The sequence below is a fragment of the Sorex fumeus genome, unplaced genomic scaffold, assembly GCF_029834395.1.
Source record: "Sorex fumeus unplaced genomic scaffold, SorFum_2.1 ptg000034l, whole genome shotgun sequence".
NCBI classification, from domain to species: domain Eukaryota; kingdom Metazoa; phylum Chordata; class Mammalia; order Eulipotyphla; family Soricidae; genus Sorex; species Sorex fumeus.
Genome location: NW_026606091.1, coordinates 46,911,518 through 46,929,388, shown reverse-complemented (window position 1 = coordinate 46,929,388; position 17,871 = coordinate 46,911,518). Strand labels below are relative to the sequence as shown.

The window sequence follows — 17,871 nt, the reverse complement described above, 5'->3', positions numbered from 1 at the left end:
GCCCTCCAACTCCTGTCGCTCCCTCCTGTTGCACTGCTGCCCCCCCAAAGTGATAAGACCACCGCCTTGCCTGGGGATGACTGCAGGGGTGGACCATTTCTTCTGCAGGCGTGAGCCAGGGTTGGACACAATTTCTGAAATCTACCAGTGGCAGAGTCCAAGTCTTAGAGGTGGCCAGCACTCAGATTTACCAGCTTCTCTATGCACATTGCCTTAGGGGAGCTCCAGAAATGCCTTCTGAGAGGTTAGCTGGTTGGTTGAATTTCCTGTTTCACAAAGAGTCTACGTACAATGAGTGAGTAATGGGTCTTATTTCCCAGTAAGAGCCAGAGGAAACAATGTCACCAGCTTATGTACCAGACTGAGAACCCAAGGCACTGAGAACCCAAGCTTCTAAATGGAATTCCAGATGACGAATTCCATTTAGAAGCTGCCCCCCCTGAGCTCTGGGGATGCGTGTTCTGATGAGAAACTGGAGGGCCCTACCTGGAGAGAGACCTTGGGACAAACAACTTTCTGCTCGGGCTCTCTGGGACCCACCCAAAGGCTATTTATTGTTCCCAATTCGACTATTCCTCTGTCCTTTCTTTTCTCTTCTTTTTTTGGGGGGGGTCAGGATTGGGGAACAGGGTGAACATGCCTGGTGTTTTCAGGGCTTACGCCTAGCTCTGCTCAGGGACCTAATAGGGCATAGGGAACCTTATGTGGGGTCAAGGGGTGATCAAGCCAGGGTTGACCCATGCAAGGTAAGTGCCTTATTCTGCTGTGCTGTCTCTCCAGCTCTCAATTCTTTCTCTTCTTAAAAAGTTGTCTAGCTTACCACAAGGGTGTGGGGGGTGGAGGGTAGGTAAGATAGAGGAGGGTCCATTATGATAATATCAGTTGGAAATGATCACTCTGGACTAGAACTGAGTGTTGAAAGTAAGTAGGGATATACATGATAACCATTCAGCATCTGTATTGCAAACCACAATGCCTAAAATGAGAGCGAGAGCGAGAGAGAGAGAGAGAGAGAGAGAAGAGAGGGGCCTGCTATAGAGGCAGGATGGGGTCTGGGGAAGTTGGGGGAGGTGGGAGGGAAACTGGGGACATTGGTGCTGGAAAATTACACTAGTGGAAGGATGGGTGTTGAAACATTGTATGACAGAAACCTAATTATGAACAGCTCTGTAATGTTCTCACGGTGATTCAATAAAATAAAAAATAATATTAAAAAAATAAGAAGTTTCCTAGTGGCATTCAGTCTCATCTCTGTAAAGCTGGGGATGGTTTTGGAAAGGCTTGGACACATGTTGGCATGCCCTCACCTTGTCACACTTAGCAGAGGAGCAGCAGTGCTGCAGGGGCTGCTACTTGTGCCCAGCAGAGGATTCTAGGCCACCTCTGGGCAGGGAAGTGTGACCAGCTGCTGTCCCCTGGCCACCATGGCCATGGACGATGGAGTGGCACCATGTGCATATGCATGCCAGGTGTTGGGAGGGTTTGCTCATTTGAAAGAGTGTCTGGCAGCCCACTCTGTACTGAGCTTTGGAAATATTTAAAAAAAACGGAGCCCCAGGGCAATACCATAGCAGGTAGGGGGTTTGTCTTGCATGTAGCTGACTTGGGTTCGATCCACAGCATCCCATTTGGTTTTCCCATGTCCTGCCGGGATTGATCCCTGAGTGCAGGGTCTGGAGTAAGCCTGAGCACCGCCAGGTGTGGCCCCAAAACAAAACAAACCAAAAAAACCCATCCCAAAACCATATATTTAAAAAGATATTTTTTAAAGAACTGTACTGTACTCTCCAAAGACAACCTTTGTAACTCTTTGACCAAGTAAGTGGCATCAAGACATGTCACAAAAGGGTGGAGACTTCTGCACAAAGAACCATGCCACTGGTTTCCGGGACTCACCGGGTTCTGAAGCATGAGCTTTCAAAGCAGAAACCCTGAGTTTGGCTTGAGTTGCTGACAACTTATGTCAGCACCTGTAAACTTGTAAAGTCCAGTTTCCTTCTGTAGAAGGGGGCCTAGCCGTTTTCAGCCTGTAGAATTATTCAGAAGTTTTAACGAACTAATCTGTAAATACCTGGGCCTGGTGCAGAGGAAGTGGAGGCCAGTGTTGGTTGTAATGAGAGCCCCACCATGGGGCGAGGGGCAGCGGTGGCTCCGCCAGTAATCTGAGCTCCTCCGGAAACCTGCTGCAGACCCCTGAGCTCTAAAATTCTTTGGTTTTATCACTATTTTTCTTTTTTGATTCAGATATTCCATGTGTAGCTATAAAATTAATACGAGCACTCGGTACTATTTCTGCTTTGTTTTTGTGGTTTTAGGGCCACACCCAGTGGTGTTTGGGGTTTACTCCTGACTCATCGCTCAGTGCTCAGGGGACCCTGTGGGATGCTGGGGATTGAATCTGTGTCTGCCATGTGCAGGGCAAGCATACTACCCACCGTACTACTGCTTTGACCCCTTAATAATATTATTTTTTTTCATTTATTTTTTGCTCTTTGGATCACACCTGGAAATTCACAGGGGTTACTCCTAGCCCTGCCCTCAAGAATTACTCCTGGCAGTGCTCAGGGGAACCGTGTGGGATGCTGGGACTCGAACCCGGGTCGGCCGCGTGCAAGGCAAACGCCCTACCCACTATGCCATCGCTCCAGCCCCAATAATATATTTTTTTTAAACAAGAAAGATTTCTAGGGGCTTCACAGCAGTCTCAACCACTATCAGCTCTACAGCTGAAAGTTGCCTCTGAGATGCCCTGTTTTCTTTTCTGATAAATTCTTACTTCTGATAAACCCTTTTCTCTTTTCTCTGTAGTCCTCTTGCTTCTCTCCCCTCTGAAGTTCTGACCTGTTCCTGGTTCTCTCTATAAAACAAAGAGATGCTCTTGGTTGACAATAAGTGTTGTTCTGTCAGATGCAAAACTTTCTTTTTCTTCCAAATGAGCTTCCTGTGTGATTCCAGCAAATCCGAAGAAATCTGTGCTGTTAGTCACAGGCCAAATTCATGGAAGACCTTAGAGCACAAAGTACATCCTAAAATAATTTTTTTCCCCTTTCCGCTGCCTGAAGGGCAAGTAGACTTATGGTACTAATGAGCTCATTAGTGTAGTTATAGCAGTTAATAAGCTGCTCTTGAGAATGTGCTTCATGACATCACTGTAACTCATTTTCCTTTGATGATCATCATTTAGACCATCCTCTAAATTCAAATGAGCACATATTTACATGTTAGGTTCCAACCCCCCTTAGCAGTATATGTAATTTGGTGTCCAACTGATCTTTGGTATGAGGGGCTAACTATATTTGCCTAATTCAGAACATACCATAAAAAAAGACTTAACTTTTCAGCTCCATTTCATAGGTCATATATACTGCATATTAAACATCACAAAGATTAATGTTTGTAATAATATTAAAAACTCAAATGGCTGCAGGGATATTAAAAATATATATGACATATGACACAATCCATGAGGAATTTGCCATTGTGGGGACCGGGAGGTAGGGAGGAGATGGAACATTTTCCCAAATGAAACAATGTCTAAATGCAGAATGACCTGAATGGGAACATGACTGTCAGGTGCACCTGAGGGTCAGTTTGCCTCAGTCATCTTTGGACCCCCCCACCCCGCCCACTTCAGGAGATGAGGAATTCAACTTTGATACTATGCAGTAATAGACTTGTCTCTATTATTTTCAAGTCAAGATGAAAACTGAGTTGAATGTGATTTTTCCCGTGTTTTCAGGCTTGTTTCTATTCTCTCCCAAGAGCTTTCAACCTAGTGCCTTATTTTTTGTGGGAAGATTTGTTTTTGTGAGGTCAGTATCAATAAGTTGATGAGTCTATCATGCATTCCCGCAGCACTTGGCAAAGTGTCTGCCTCAATTTGTAGACATTATTGGTTACTTAAAAAAAATTCTTAGCTTGGTATTTATTGGTCTCTAAAACAGTTTCATATGAAGTTTCCCATTACTCTGTTATTTCTGTCATTAATCACATCATTGTGTGATGTTTATAATAAACAGCCTCCAGTGTGACTGCCATTGGTAATCTAGCTGGTCGTTGATTAGATGCCATAAATTGTCCCAACCTTTCACCAAGCGAATTCCCTTCTGGAGTATTTTCTTGGGTAGAATATTAAAGCTAGCAGTGTGGATAAACATTTTTTACCTTCAGTATGGATTAGAGCAATAGCACAGCGGGAAGGGCGTTTGCCTTGCACATGGCCAACCAGGCCGACCCGAGTTCAATTCCTCCGCCCCCTCAGAGAGCCTGGCAAGCTACTGAGAGTGTCTTGCCCTCACGACAAAGCCTGGCAAGCTACCCGTGATATATTCAATATGCCAAACACAGTAACAAGTCTCACAATGTTACTGGGCCCGCTCGAGCAAATCAATGAACAATGAGAGGACAGTGACAGTGACAGTGACCTTCAGTATAGGAATTGAGGCCTGTGAAAGCTCAAAGAATTGGAGTACATACTTTGCCTGTAGAAGCAGGTTCAAGCCCTGGCACCACACAGTTCCCCAAACCGAGAGTAATCTTAAGCACTGCTGGGTATGAAAGAGAGAAAGAAAGAGAGAGTAGTGAGAGAGAGACAGAGGAAGAGAGAGAGTGGAGAAAGAGAGAGAGAGAGAGAGAGAAAGAGAGAGAGAGAGAATGTTGCCCATGAATCTGGCAAGGCACATTTTGCTCTTAAGGAGACTGAACTTGATTATTTAAATAAAATCATAGATGCTAGGATATTAAGGGGAAAATTCCAAGCCATGATCATAATTAGTTGACTGTATTCCTGGTGCATATCCAAGCATTGCTTAATAATGTGATTAGCCAGAGAACTGCTGGCTTTTAATGAACCCCTCCTAATACATATGTAATGCAAATTTGTGCTATGTATTTTTTTGTTTCTGTGTCTTGCCTTACATCTCATTTTGCTCAGGGCTTACTCCTGGCTCTTGCACTCAAGGATCACTCCTGGAGGTACTTGGGGGATCATATGGAGTGCCAGGAATCAAGCCTCTCTCAGTCGCGTTCAAGGCAACTGTCCTACCCACTATACAATCACTCTGGCCCCAACTATCAACTGTTTTTATGTAGCTACTTTCCTTGTGAATATGAGAGCTTTGGAGTTTTCATATAGAACTATATATTCATTATTTTTACATATTGCAACCTCTGTTGGAATTATTTTTGAGTGCTTATTATTATTATTATTTGCTTTTTTTAGGTCACATTTGGCGATGCTCAGGGGTTACTCCTGGCTTTGCACTCAGGAATCACTCCTGGCGGTGCCTAGGGGACCATATGGGATGCTGGGAATTGAACCCGGGTCGGCCGCATGCAAGGCAAACTGTACAGTGCCACTGTACTGTTGCTCCAGCCCCTGCGTGTTTATTATTATTTTTTTAATGAGCCATATCATGCAAAGTTGGTGGGGGCAGGATCTCTCCCAGTGATGCTCAGCCTGGCAGTGTGAGTGCCCAAGGCTGCTAGCGCCATACCTGGTGGTGCCCAAGGACTAACAGAGTCACATCCACTGATGCTTGGGATCCACCATGCCTCTGCCATGAGGTGCAGAGCCATCAGGGCTGTACTTGGAGGTGTCATGGGTAATACTCAGAACCTCCACAGTCTAAGTTTGACCTCTGCTATTCTAGGCATAAACTGTCTTCCTAATCCAGGGGTTTCAAATATTTCTTAGCTGGAGCCCTCCCCAGCAATGTTGGAGGCCACCCCACCATTGTAATTCAAGGGAGACCTTGAGGTACCCAGTGATTGATCAGTATTTCTACATGTATCAGGCATGCATTGTATTTGAGTTCTCTCCCTAGCCCTTTTTGAATTATTACTTCTTTCCTCCTTTTTTCCTTCCTCCTTCTCCTTTTTCCCTCTCTTCTTTCCTTCCCCCTTATCCATCTCCTCCTCCTCTCCATCCTCCTGATGCTCCTCCTCTCTCTCTTCTCCTTCTCTTCCATTTTCCTTCTGTCTTTTGAGCTATATTTTAGGTCTCCTCTCCTCTCCCGCTGTTGAGTATTTTTTTTATAGGAGTCATATGAGTTCTTGGGAACATTTTTGTCAGAGTAGAAGCAACACTGGCTGCCATTTCTTAGAAGCAGGGTCATCCATATTCCATGCCTGTCCTGGGCCAGACTGCCATGTCATGGGGTTGGACATCAGTATACAAGAAAGATAGTATCATTCTGCAAAACTTCACTCAGCAGCTTTCATCTATATCCAGCAGCTCTCTTGTTCAGGAAAGTTCTTGGGGACAAGATTGGGCTGAGGGAATTATTATGGAGCAATCCAGATTTATCTAAATGCTCTTTCATGTATCTACTTCTGAAGTTTGTGCTGAGTTATAAGGTCAGCCCGTCAGGTCCTAGAGTGGACCCTTCACTGGGCTGCCTTCCAGATTTAATGAACTTGACCCAGGATCACACCTCCATTGCCATATCCATGTCCCGTGGTAAGTTCCCACATAACATCCACATTCAGTATTCCAATACTAACCCCACCACCATAACATCTTCCGATCCCCCATCACCCAAGCCTGTCATGTGGAGCAGAGTATAAAAACTCCAGGTTTTTAGATAAGGTGATACAACTTGTGACTCTCTTGATATTACTTTTTAGTGGGTCTTCTCAGCTCCCACCCACTTGGTATTTGGTAGGTGTGAGTTCTCTCTTTCATTGGAACTCCAGCTTCGGGGTCCATAAACCTACATAAACTATAGCCTCAATCTCTTCATGGATGTCCCTTGACTTTCCAGAGAACTTTGGCTTCACCAGGAGATGTGTTGGGTGTCAACAGTAACTGAGTCACCTGATGAAATCCACCTTTTTATCACCTGTTTGGTTGGCTGCACATATACACACAAATATACTCATGTTTTGGAATATTAGAGGCCGGCAAATATGTCTAAAAGTTTGATACAGGAACACACGATGAGGACCCAGGGTCTTATGTCTGGTAAATATGCACAAGCAAAGAACAAATCCCATCAGAGAAGTAGGCAAGCTGGAGGTGTTATGAATGATCGCCTTGTTCTCGTACTGTAACTGCTCATGATTTGAATCTTCACTGACCAGAGGTTAGCCTTTGTTTTGTTTTGTTTTTTCTCAAGTTTCAAAGAGATCTGTGTTAAGGGTCTAATGAGAACTCCATTTATCATAAGTTGGAAGTCTGCTCTGGATGCCTTCCAAAGGGAAATAACTCTGGGGTTCTGCAACAGATCACAAATGGCCAAATTCAATACTAATTTAAGAGAAATCGCATATATAAATATTCATGACCATAAATGAAACAGATCACGTAATCTCTGTTATGAATGCTTTATCTCAGTAAATGGACTTCTGCTTTAAAATCATGGATTTCATGAGTATTTAATTTTTGTTTTAAATTTTTAGGGCACACCCGGTAATGCTCAGTGGTTATTTCTGGTTCTATGCTTGGAATCACTCCTGGTGGTGCTTGGGGGGACCATATGGGATGCTGGGGATGTTCAGCTGTATGCAAAGCAAGCTCCCTACATGCTCTACTTTTGCTCTGGCCCCAGTATTTAATTTTCTTGACTAACTACACATTTAGGTAGAAAGCTAAGTCAGAGTGAGTGCTAAAAGGAATAGTTTTCTTTGTGATTGTTACTGGAGTTGTTGGTTATATTTGAATTACGTGACTATCATATATTTGATATGATGCTTTTGTTTTTGTTGGTTGTTATTTTTGGACCATACTCAGTGGTGCTCAGGGCTTACTCATGGCTCTGTGCTCAGGGGTCACTCCTGATAGGACTCGGAGAATCATATGAGGTGCCGGATATCAAATCCGTGTTGGCCACGTGCAAGGCAAATACCCTACTTGCTGTACTATTGCCCCAGCCCTGATATGATGCTTTCTTGGATAAAATTATTTCTGTGAACTCCATGCTGTGAGAAATTTAGCATATGCTTTATTTTTCCCCTTAATCCATTGCTCAAATTTTATAAAAATAATTGAGTTTTATTTTCAAATTATTGGTTTTTTTTACTTTGTTTAGCTTTCAATTCTCGTATCTTTTGTTAATATTTTTGTTAAACTCCATGACATTTCTGCACACTTAATGATTACATTGATTATTGCTAGATCTTATAATATCTCCTTTTTATTAAATAATTAATTATTGTTGTGGGGGCCTCACCTGGCAGTGCTCGGTACTTACTCTTGGCTTTGTGCTCAGGTATCACTCTGGTGTTGCTCAGCAAACAATATGTGTTGCTGGGGGAACAAAATGAGGTCAGCCATGTGGAAATAAGTGCCTTAACTCCTTGTACTATCTCTCCGGCCCAGTATTTCTTTTAAAAACACATTTATGGGGCTGGAGCGATAGCACAGTGGGTAGGGTGTTTGTCTTGCATGCGGCCGACCCGGGTTCGATTCCCAGCATCCCATATGGTCCCCTGAGCACCGCCAGGGGTAGTTCCTGAGTGCAGAGCCAGGAGTAACCCCTGTGCATTGCCAGGTGTGACCCAAAAAGCAAAAAATAAATAAATAAATAAATAAATTAAAAAAAATAATAAAAACACATTTATTTGGATTCTTTTTTATTTTTTTTCGGGGGGACTGGAGACTTTGTTTGTTTGTTTGGGGGCCACACCCAGCGGTGATCAGGAGTGACTCCGGGCTCTACACTCAGGGGTCACTCCACACAGGACTTGGGGGCCATACAGGGTACTGTAGGTTGAACTTGGGTTGGCTGCATGCCAGGCAAATACCCTCCCTGTTGTACTATTGCTCCAGCCCCTGCCGTTATTTTTTTGCTTGTTTGATTTTGAGCCACATTCAGCAGTGCTTGGGGGTAGCTGTCAGCAGTGCTTTGGGTACCATGCAGTGCCAGGGCTCAAGGCTAGGATCCTGCACATACATACCAGCCTTTTGATGTATTTCCCTAGCCAGAAATATTAAAACAATTTTTTTAATTTTATTTTTATTTTTGGTTTTAAGACCACATCTGGCAGTGCTCATGGCTTACTCTGCACTCAGGGATCATTTCTGGTGTGGCTCTGGGCATTGAACCTTGGTCAGCTGTGTGAAGTGCAAGTGTCTTACCCACTATAGTATGGGTCTGGCCCCTGTTTTATTTTATTTATCCACATTTGTTTAATTTCTATAGCACAGTGGTAGGGCGTTTGCCTTGCACACAGCCAGCCCGGCGAGCCGGGTTCGATTCCTCCGCCCCTCTCGGAGAGCCTGGCAAGCTACCCCGTGATGTATTCGATATGCCAAACACAGTAACAAGAAGTCTCACAATGGAGACGTTACTGGGCCCGCTTGAGCAAATTGATGAACAACGGGAGGACAGACAGACAGAAGCTGACTGCAAATTTAATTACTTTCTCTATTTCTGATTCCCCATAAACCCTATAGAATATAATTATCTATGTTTAAAAAAATAAGCACCATGGCTTACAAAGTTGTTTATAATACAGTTGTTTTGGGCATTCAGTGTTCCAACGCCAATCCTACCACCAGTGTGACTTTCCCTCTACCATTGTCCCCAGTGTCCCACCCACCCTCCAAGCCTGCCCCCTGAGGGAGAACAAAATAAGGTATTTTACATTGCTCATTGCAACAAAATGGCTAATGGAATTATTGAAAACTACTTCAGTAAAAGAAAATTTGTGGAAGTTTTTCTATCTCACTGTAGGGTCATTAAGTCCTTGTCGGAGTGGTTACGAATTGCTTGTTGCTAGTTGATCCTTCTGTGTGACTGTTTTTGTTTATTGAGCTTAGTTGGCTACTGGCTATTTCCCTATCTAATATGGTGTGCTCCTACTGGGCTGTCCGTATTGTGGAATTTGGAGGTGTTGTGTGGCCACCTATGTGTTTCAGGAATTCTAGGATCTGTCAAACTGGGCTCATGAGTTTCTGAGGCTTGATTTGGCTTGCATCTCTCCCGAAATTAGCCGTGAAACTGTGGAGCTGGGTCCTTGCTTGGATGGTCGTGGCAGTGGGATGTGGGTGTGCCTATTGAAGCTTCAGTAACTGGGGGGAGGCTGATTGTCCCCCACTCCAAGAACACCCCAAATCTGTGTATCTGGAATTGTTCTTTGGTTTGGCATCTCTGCAAAGATTATTCATGGAGCAATGAAGCTGGGCCATTTGCGTGGTTGGGATAGCAGCATTTGTGGGTGGGGTGGAGGTATGGCTGCTGGTGATTCGTCAGGGTGGGAACTCAGCCTGCCCCCGTTCCTGAGGGTGCCCTGGAGTTTTCAGCCAGAGGACTGGGATACCTGCGAGGTTTTGCAGCTTAGCCTGCATCTCTTATGAGATTAGTTGACCCCTATTTTTTAATTTTTAAAAGAAGATACTCATATGAATTCTTTCAAATTGTAAGGTGTATGGGAATGAATTTTTTTGCCCCTCTGTAGTGTTTGCTAGGTCTAAAACAGTAATGTCATTCACATTCCCTTTTCCTATAGATAGTTCTAAATAACTACCCATTGCTTTCAGGCAGTGAGAATTGCAGAGAAGCATTTGCATATAAATTTTATAATTTTATGGGTTTTTTTTCTCTGCAATGGATATTGATATTTTTCTTTGAATGGTGCATGTAAGTATAATGTTTAGGCTATGCATACTTTCTGCATTATTTTCCTTTAAAAGTTCCAAGTTTTTATTTGGGGGCGTGGTGTGGGGTGACACTGGTGATGCTCAAGGGTACTCTTGGCTCTGCATTCAGAATGACTCTTGGCAGTGCTCAGAGGACCATATGGGATGCTGGGGGCTGAATCTGAGTGTGCCACATGTAAGAGAAGCAACCTATCCACTGTATTATCTCTCTGGCCCCAGGTCCAAACTTTTAAAAATGTATTTTCATTTACCATTTAATTGGTGACAAAATGCCTAAGCTATATTATTCAGTAGTTAATGATCTGAAGATTCAGAATAAAAGGCACAGAAATTCTGAATATTAGAAGCACTTTGAGATGGGTTACTTCATTGACCAAAGAAAGCTTTACTATGTCACTTGATCACTTGATTTCCCATTAATCATCGATTTGCTTGAGTGGGTGCCAGTAACATCTCCATTTGTCCCTGTCGCGTGCTAGTGTAGTCCAATGGCGTCTGTTCATTCTAGGAACACAAGAGTCTCAAACTGATTGTTCAGGATCTTGATGAAGAAGTCTGACCATCTGGTAGGTGGGTGGCCACGCAGTCTTTTGACGTCCCATGGAATCCAGACGGTAATGGCTCTAGTCCAGCGGTCATCTCCAAATCTCATTACATGTACAGCCCATCTGATTTTTGACACCTTTGCAAACGAGACAGCGTCCCTGATTCTTGATCGTTGATGGAGGTCGGAACTCCGGGTTCTTTCTCTCATTTGAGTGAAGTGTGATACTCCAAGCATAGCTCTTTCGATTCCTCTTTGGGAGACCCGAATAGTGTTCTCATCCTGTTTGCATAGCGCCCAGGTCTCTGAGACGTATGTTATGCAGGAAAAACAATGGAATTGAAGAGATGTGCCTGGAGCCGGAGGTTCTTCATCCTCTTAGCTATTTCTTTGACGCTCTTGAAGGCATTCCAAGCCGCTCTCTTCTTCCTGCGCAACTCAGGTGCCAGGTCATTCATCAAGTTGACTTCTCGACCTAGGTAGACATAACCGTTGCATTCGGAGATGGTCGTTCCGTTGAGAGCAAATGGAGCGTCAGAAACGAGGCTGTTTCTTATAAACATTGTCTTCGTGAAATTCAGCTGTAGTCCAACCTTTCCACGCTTCTGGTCGAAGTTGGCCAGTATTTGTGCTGCTTGGCTAATGTTTGGTGTTATTAGAATGATGTCATCAGCAAAGCGGAGGTGGTGTAGTTGCCGACCATCTATCTTCACTCCCATTCCTTCCCATTCCAGCTGTTGCATGACGTTCTCGAGGGTGGCACTGAAAAGTTTTGGTGAAATGGTATCACCCTGCCGAACCCCTCTCTTGACATCGATGATCACTTCTTTGTAGAATGGTGAGATCCTGGCAGTGAATCCATAAAACAGCTCACGGAGTATCATGATGTATTGAGTTTGAATGCCCTGATTGGCTAGGGCTTCAATGACCGCTTCAGTCTCAACAGAGTCAAAGGCTTTCTTTAAATCAATGAACTTTAGACAGAGCGGCATCTTGAACTCCAGAGAAACCTCAATGAGTTTGGTTATCATGTGGATATGGTCAATCATGCTGAATCCTTTTCAGAACCCTGCTTGCTCGCATGGTTGTCCTTCATCTATTGTTCTGCCAATCCTATTCAGGATGACTAGAGTGAACAGCTTGTAGATGACAGACAATAGGCAGATTGGGCAATAGTTGCCAATGTCGTGGATGTCTCCCTTCTTGTACAGTAGTACAGTCCTGCTGGTTTTCCACTGGGAAGGAACCTTGCATTCAGATGGGCAGCATGTGAAGAGCCGAGCCATTATATTGATGAGTACTGACAGCAGGTTCTTCAGGTGTTCAGGTCTGACCTTGTCTGGGCTGGGTGCTGTTCATTTCTTTCTTTCTTTTTTTTTTTTTTGTAGGAGTATTGCTATTTATTCAGCCTCTGATTAGCTGATTGAATTGGGCATGAACACCTGCTCAAGCGGGCCCAGTAACGTCTCCATTGGAGACTTTGTTGTTACTGTGTTTGGCATATCAAATACATCACGGGGAGCTTGCCAGGCTCTGCTGTGCGGGCGAGATACTCTCGGTAGCTTGCCGGGCTCTCCTTTAAATTTTATTTATTTATTTTTCTTTTTATATTTATTTATTGAATCACTGTGAGAAAAGTTACTAAGCTTTCAGGTTTAAGTCTCGGTCATACAATGATCAAACACCTTTCCCTTCACCAGTACTCATTTTTCACCACCAAGAACCCCAGTATACCCCCCCTCCCACCTCTCCAAATGCCTGTGAGGCAGATGATTTTTACTTAACTCCTCTACATTGATTGATTATATTCATTATTTCAAAAAAAGATGCACCATTATTGTTTAGAATTCCCCCCCCCCCGACAATCAGAATTGCTTAAAAGTCATTGTGAAATATTTTGTTTTCTATAGCTGGTTATGAGAATCATATAATGTCACGTGGCCACGATTTTGGATTTCTGCAAAGAGCCAGATAATTATGAGATTGGTTTCTGTGTGTCTGGTGTTATGGCCGTGCCGGAGAGCCGCTCGTGGGGGGTAACTCGTGACCTCCGTAGGGCGTGAAGGACATGCTGGTACCGCCCCCCCTTCCCATGAGACTGCAGTTGCCCTGTCACCGCTGGCTCTTACCTGTCTTTCCTATAAGCTCTGAGGCGGCAGTCACCTTGCTGCCAGGGGGAAAAAAGACGAAAGGGAGCAACACCCTTTCCCTCCCGGGGAGGCATGGCGCCATAGTTTAACGCATGGTCCATTCACTTTTCTGCCGTAAGCTGCCGGGTTCTGGATTTAGTCCTTTTGCCTCTGGAGCCATGGCCATTCCAGAGAGCCGCTTGTGGGGGGCGACTCATGACCTTGATAGGGCGTGAAAGATGAGCCAGTACCGCCCCCCTTCCCATGAGACTGCAGTTGCCCTGTCACCGCCAGCTCATACCTGGCTTTCCAATAAGCTCTGAGCCGGCGGCCACCTTGTATGCAGTCCAGATGCATTTCTGCTAAAAGCCACTGGGTTTCAAGATTTGTTTCTGAGTCTCCGGTATCATGGCCATTAATCAGCTTGATCAGGAGCCAGAGAGGCCGTTTGTAGGCAGCGACTCGGGGTCTCATTGGGATGGGGAGAAAGAGTCGGCTCCACCCCCATGTGGTGAGGCCCTGTGTGTCTCGTCACTGCAGGCCCAAACCTGTATGTCCAGTGGCCTCTGGAGGATGGTGGTCAAGTCACAAAACCTATTCCCACCTGGAGTGGCCCAGCGCCAGTAACCTACTGCAGGAACAGGAAGCATTTCTGCCAAAAGCCTTTGGGTTCCGAGATTCGCTTCTGAGTCTCTGGGATCATGGCCATTAAGCAGTTTGATCAGGAACCAGAGAGGCCATGCCTCCAATTATATAGCTGAGCCAGAGGTGGTTTGTGGGTGTGTCTCCCACATACCTAACTTTTGGCCATTTACTTTCTTGGTAAACTTTGTCCCAAGTTTTTGGGGTCTGGCCAAAGGCACAGCAGCAATTTTGGGGTATCTGAAAGTCTGACAGTGCCATCAGGCTGCTGATGCACTCACCTCACAGGTACAGATTGACCTGCTGGCGGCACCATACCCCCACTGTTCATTTCTTTACCAACGAAATGGCGTGTTGGATTTCGGATTTCCGGAGAACATTGGGAATTACATATCCATCCTGCGGAATTTGGTATGTCGGCAGGTGAACATGGCTATCGAGAAGAGATCTGAGTAGAAGTCATGGATAATCTTCTCCATTGCCCTTCTGGAAGATGTGATAGATCCATCAGGACATCGGCAGGCACAGTCATCTTGGTCTTGTAGTTGACGAAGGAACAGGCGGGCGTTACGAATGCTTTTCTCGGCTTCTACCGCATCTACCAGCACTTCTGCTCTTCTCTCTTTGAGGTCTTCCTTGATTGCATCTCTGCACTGCTTTGCGACCTTGGACGTTCGCTTGCAGTTGCCTGAGGCATGCGCCAAACCATGTTGGTGAATAAGCTCAAGAGTTTTTCAAGATAGGCGTTTTTTTGTGGCTATCTCTCTCGGCATTCCTTGCACAATCATGGAGGTGCTGAACCAGTCAATCGTATTCTTCATCAATGTTGTCAACAACGGCATCTTCCCATGTTGCAGCATTAGTGCCAAAGAGCTCCCAGTTGGTGGTCGTTCTGGGAGTTCTCTTCTTAAACTTTACAGCCCTTTTTGCCCGCTCTGTGAAGTAGAATTTTGCACGAAGGAGACGGTGGTCTGATCCCCTTTGGAATTTTGGGACAACAGCGATATCGGTCAGGCAAAATTGTCGATTGAATATGATGTGGTCTATTTCGTTGTGGAATCGTCCACTGGGAGACTCCCATGTCCAACGTTTAGATTCAGCCTTCTGGAACTGTGAGTTACCATGAATGGTCTTGGTCGACATGATGAACTCAGACAGTCTCTCACCCTGTTTGTTCCATTCTAGGCCATGGGTCCCGATGTGGAGTTCTTCAGCTGATCTTCTCGGTCCTATCTTGGCATTAAAATCACTGACACTGATCTTGTAGAAGGCGTGGTCTTCTTTATAGAACTTCTCCAGCTCCATGTAGAACTTCTCAATTTCTCCTTCATCATAATTGGATGTTGATGCGTAGACAACAAAGATAGAAACTGCCGGCAGTGAGCCACATCTATTCAAGTGTAAACATCTGATTTGGGTCATTAGGCATTCGAATGAATCAATGCTCATGGCCAAGTTCGTGTTGACAAGGACACCGATGCCTTCGATGCCTCTTTTATCGCATGAGACCCAGGGATTGAATTGCGCACAGAAGACCCACCCTACTTGTACCGGTACCAGATAAATACCTCACCGGCAGACCTCCATTACCTCCACTACCTCCACTACCTAGCTGCCGCCATGCTCCAGGATGCTTTCTGGACTGCGCGGCCACAAAGTGGCCACACAACACATTATAAGACACTTAATACCCATCTTCCAGAATTGCCACACCATATTTGATATGGTTCAAATATGGTTTGAACCATGGGGACACCTACAAGGGCGATTAGAGGCCACCCCAAATGCCTCTATCCCTCTCGGAGAGCCTGGTAAGCTACCGAGAGTATTCTGCCTGCATGGGAGAGTCTCTCAAGCTATCCATTGTGTATTCGATATGCCAAAACCAGTAATTACAATGGGTCTCATTTCCCTGACCCTGAAGGCGTCACCAATATGGCAGCCTTGAGAAGGATGAGGAAGGAGAGGCTGATAAAATCTCAAGGCCAAACTAGGCTCCCAAAACGAAGGAAGACAAAAATGATTGTACTTTCAGTGCATGTATGCTAGCATCAGATGCATCCATCGAGGACCTGATGGTACAAGCGTGAAAGATCAAGTACGACATCATTGGTCTGACCAATAAGAGAAGGCATCAATCACATCATGCCGTTTTCAACACTGGAGAAGAATTGTTCCTTGGAACATGCGATAAAAGAGGCGTTGGAGGCTTTACTATGTTAAAAAACAAAACAAAACAAAAACCAAAAAACAACTTAAATTTTTTCTGTGAACTGAAGTTTTTAAAAAGTAAAACGTTCTTTTCTGGAGGATTCCTACCTGGAAGAACTTGGGGGCTTCCCAGCATGGTGTTTGCCAGGGAGCTGTGAGCTGCCAGTGATCAAACTCGGGTATCCCTTTGCATCATTTCTCTGGCTCCTAATGTATAAATTTCATCAAAATGTGACTTTCTTTGGGCTAGAGAGTTACTATAGAAGTTAAGGTGCTTACCTTGTTGCTGAACCTGGTTTGATCCCAGCACCAAATATAGTTCCCTGAGCACTGCCAGGGGTAACCTCTGAGCACAGGAATAGTTCCTGAGGGACACTGGGTGTGGTACCGCCCTCAAGCCCACCCCTGACATACACACAAAGTGTGAAGTTTTTAAAAGTCAAACATACCTGTTTTCTTTTACTTATGAGTCATCTTTACAGACATTATTTTTTTTTATTATTAATGAAACACCATGAGGTACAGTTGTTGACCTTACAAGTTTTTGTACGTGGGTTTCAGTTATACAATGATCGAGTTTCCATCCCTCTACCAGTGCCCATTCTCCACCAATGATCCTAGTAACCCTCCCATCCTTCCCCTACCCCCATCCCATCCCGCATCTGTGGCAGGGCATTCCCCTTTGTTCTCTCTCTCCTTTTGTTTGCTGAGGTTTGCAAAAGCGTCATTGAGTGGCAAACATGTTCGGTACAGACCTTATTTTTAATAGCTTACATACCTGCATTTGGATCATTGAATGTGGCTTATGTTGTCCCTTTTCCTGTATAAGTGACTCCATCATGACTCATGTTTGTTTCCCAAATACTGATCATGGGGAAGAAGTTGGGGTCCTCACTGACTCTGTGCTACTTCCCATTGCAGAGATCAACTGCGGCCCTCCTCCTGAAGTGCAGCATGCATTCCTGGTGGAGAATCACAGCTCCGGCCTAGGTGGTGTGGCTCATTACATGTGCCAGGAGGGCTTCAACAGCCTGGAAGGACCCATCACTTCCGTCTGCACAGAGAAAGGCACCTGGAGTGAAAGTACTGTGACTTGCACAGGTATAGGCTCCATTGCTTGAGGTTCTCTTTACGAGGCAGAGTGTGGGACGTACAACCATTCAGGTGCTATGTCCTCTCTCCCTGCTGTCCCTGGCTGTGCAGCTCAGCCAGGTGGGTGTGTGGCTTTAGTTCTGTCAGCCAGCTAAATCCTGAAGATCTGGAAGATGAATTGGGAACATAACTTGGATGGAAAATTTTCTGCGTTCGATTTTTAAAACTCCCGTTAAATCACAGTGATTCCTGTCTCTTCTGCTTGGCTGGCAGAGAAATTTTTCTACATGAACCATTTTCCAGGCGGCCATACTTTAATGTTCTGGCTTAGCACATGTTGACAGTTTTATAGGTAAAAGGTATTATAATGAAAGAGGTAAAGGTAAAGGTAAAGGCCCTCCCGTTGATCGTCGATTTGCTCGAGCGGGCCCAGTAACGTCTCCATTGGAGACTGTGTTGTTACTGTGTCTGGCATATCGAATACTCTCGGTAGCTTGCCGGGCTCTCCGAGAGGGGCGGAGGAATCGAACTCGGGTCGGCCATGTTGGCCACTTGTAAGGCGAACGCCCTACCCGCTGTGCTATCGCTCCAGCCCATAATGAAAGAGAGTTTTTTTAAACTGTTTTAAAAATTATGGCAAAATACACATA

At 44.9% G+C, this 17,871-nt stretch overlaps 1 protein-coding gene across 1 annotated transcript in view; it reads left to right on the top strand.

Annotated features, from left to right (window-relative positions):
* SUSD1 (sushi domain containing 1) overlaps positions 1-17,871 on the top strand; it is a 144,871-nt gene that overhangs the window by 30,367 nt on the left and 96,633 nt on the right. The window contains exon 6 of the mRNA XM_056117123.1: positions 17,051-17,230. Coding sequence (XP_055973098.1) covers positions 17,051-17,230 — 180 coding nt within the window. The remainder of the gene's footprint in view (positions 1-17,050; positions 17,231-17,871) is intronic.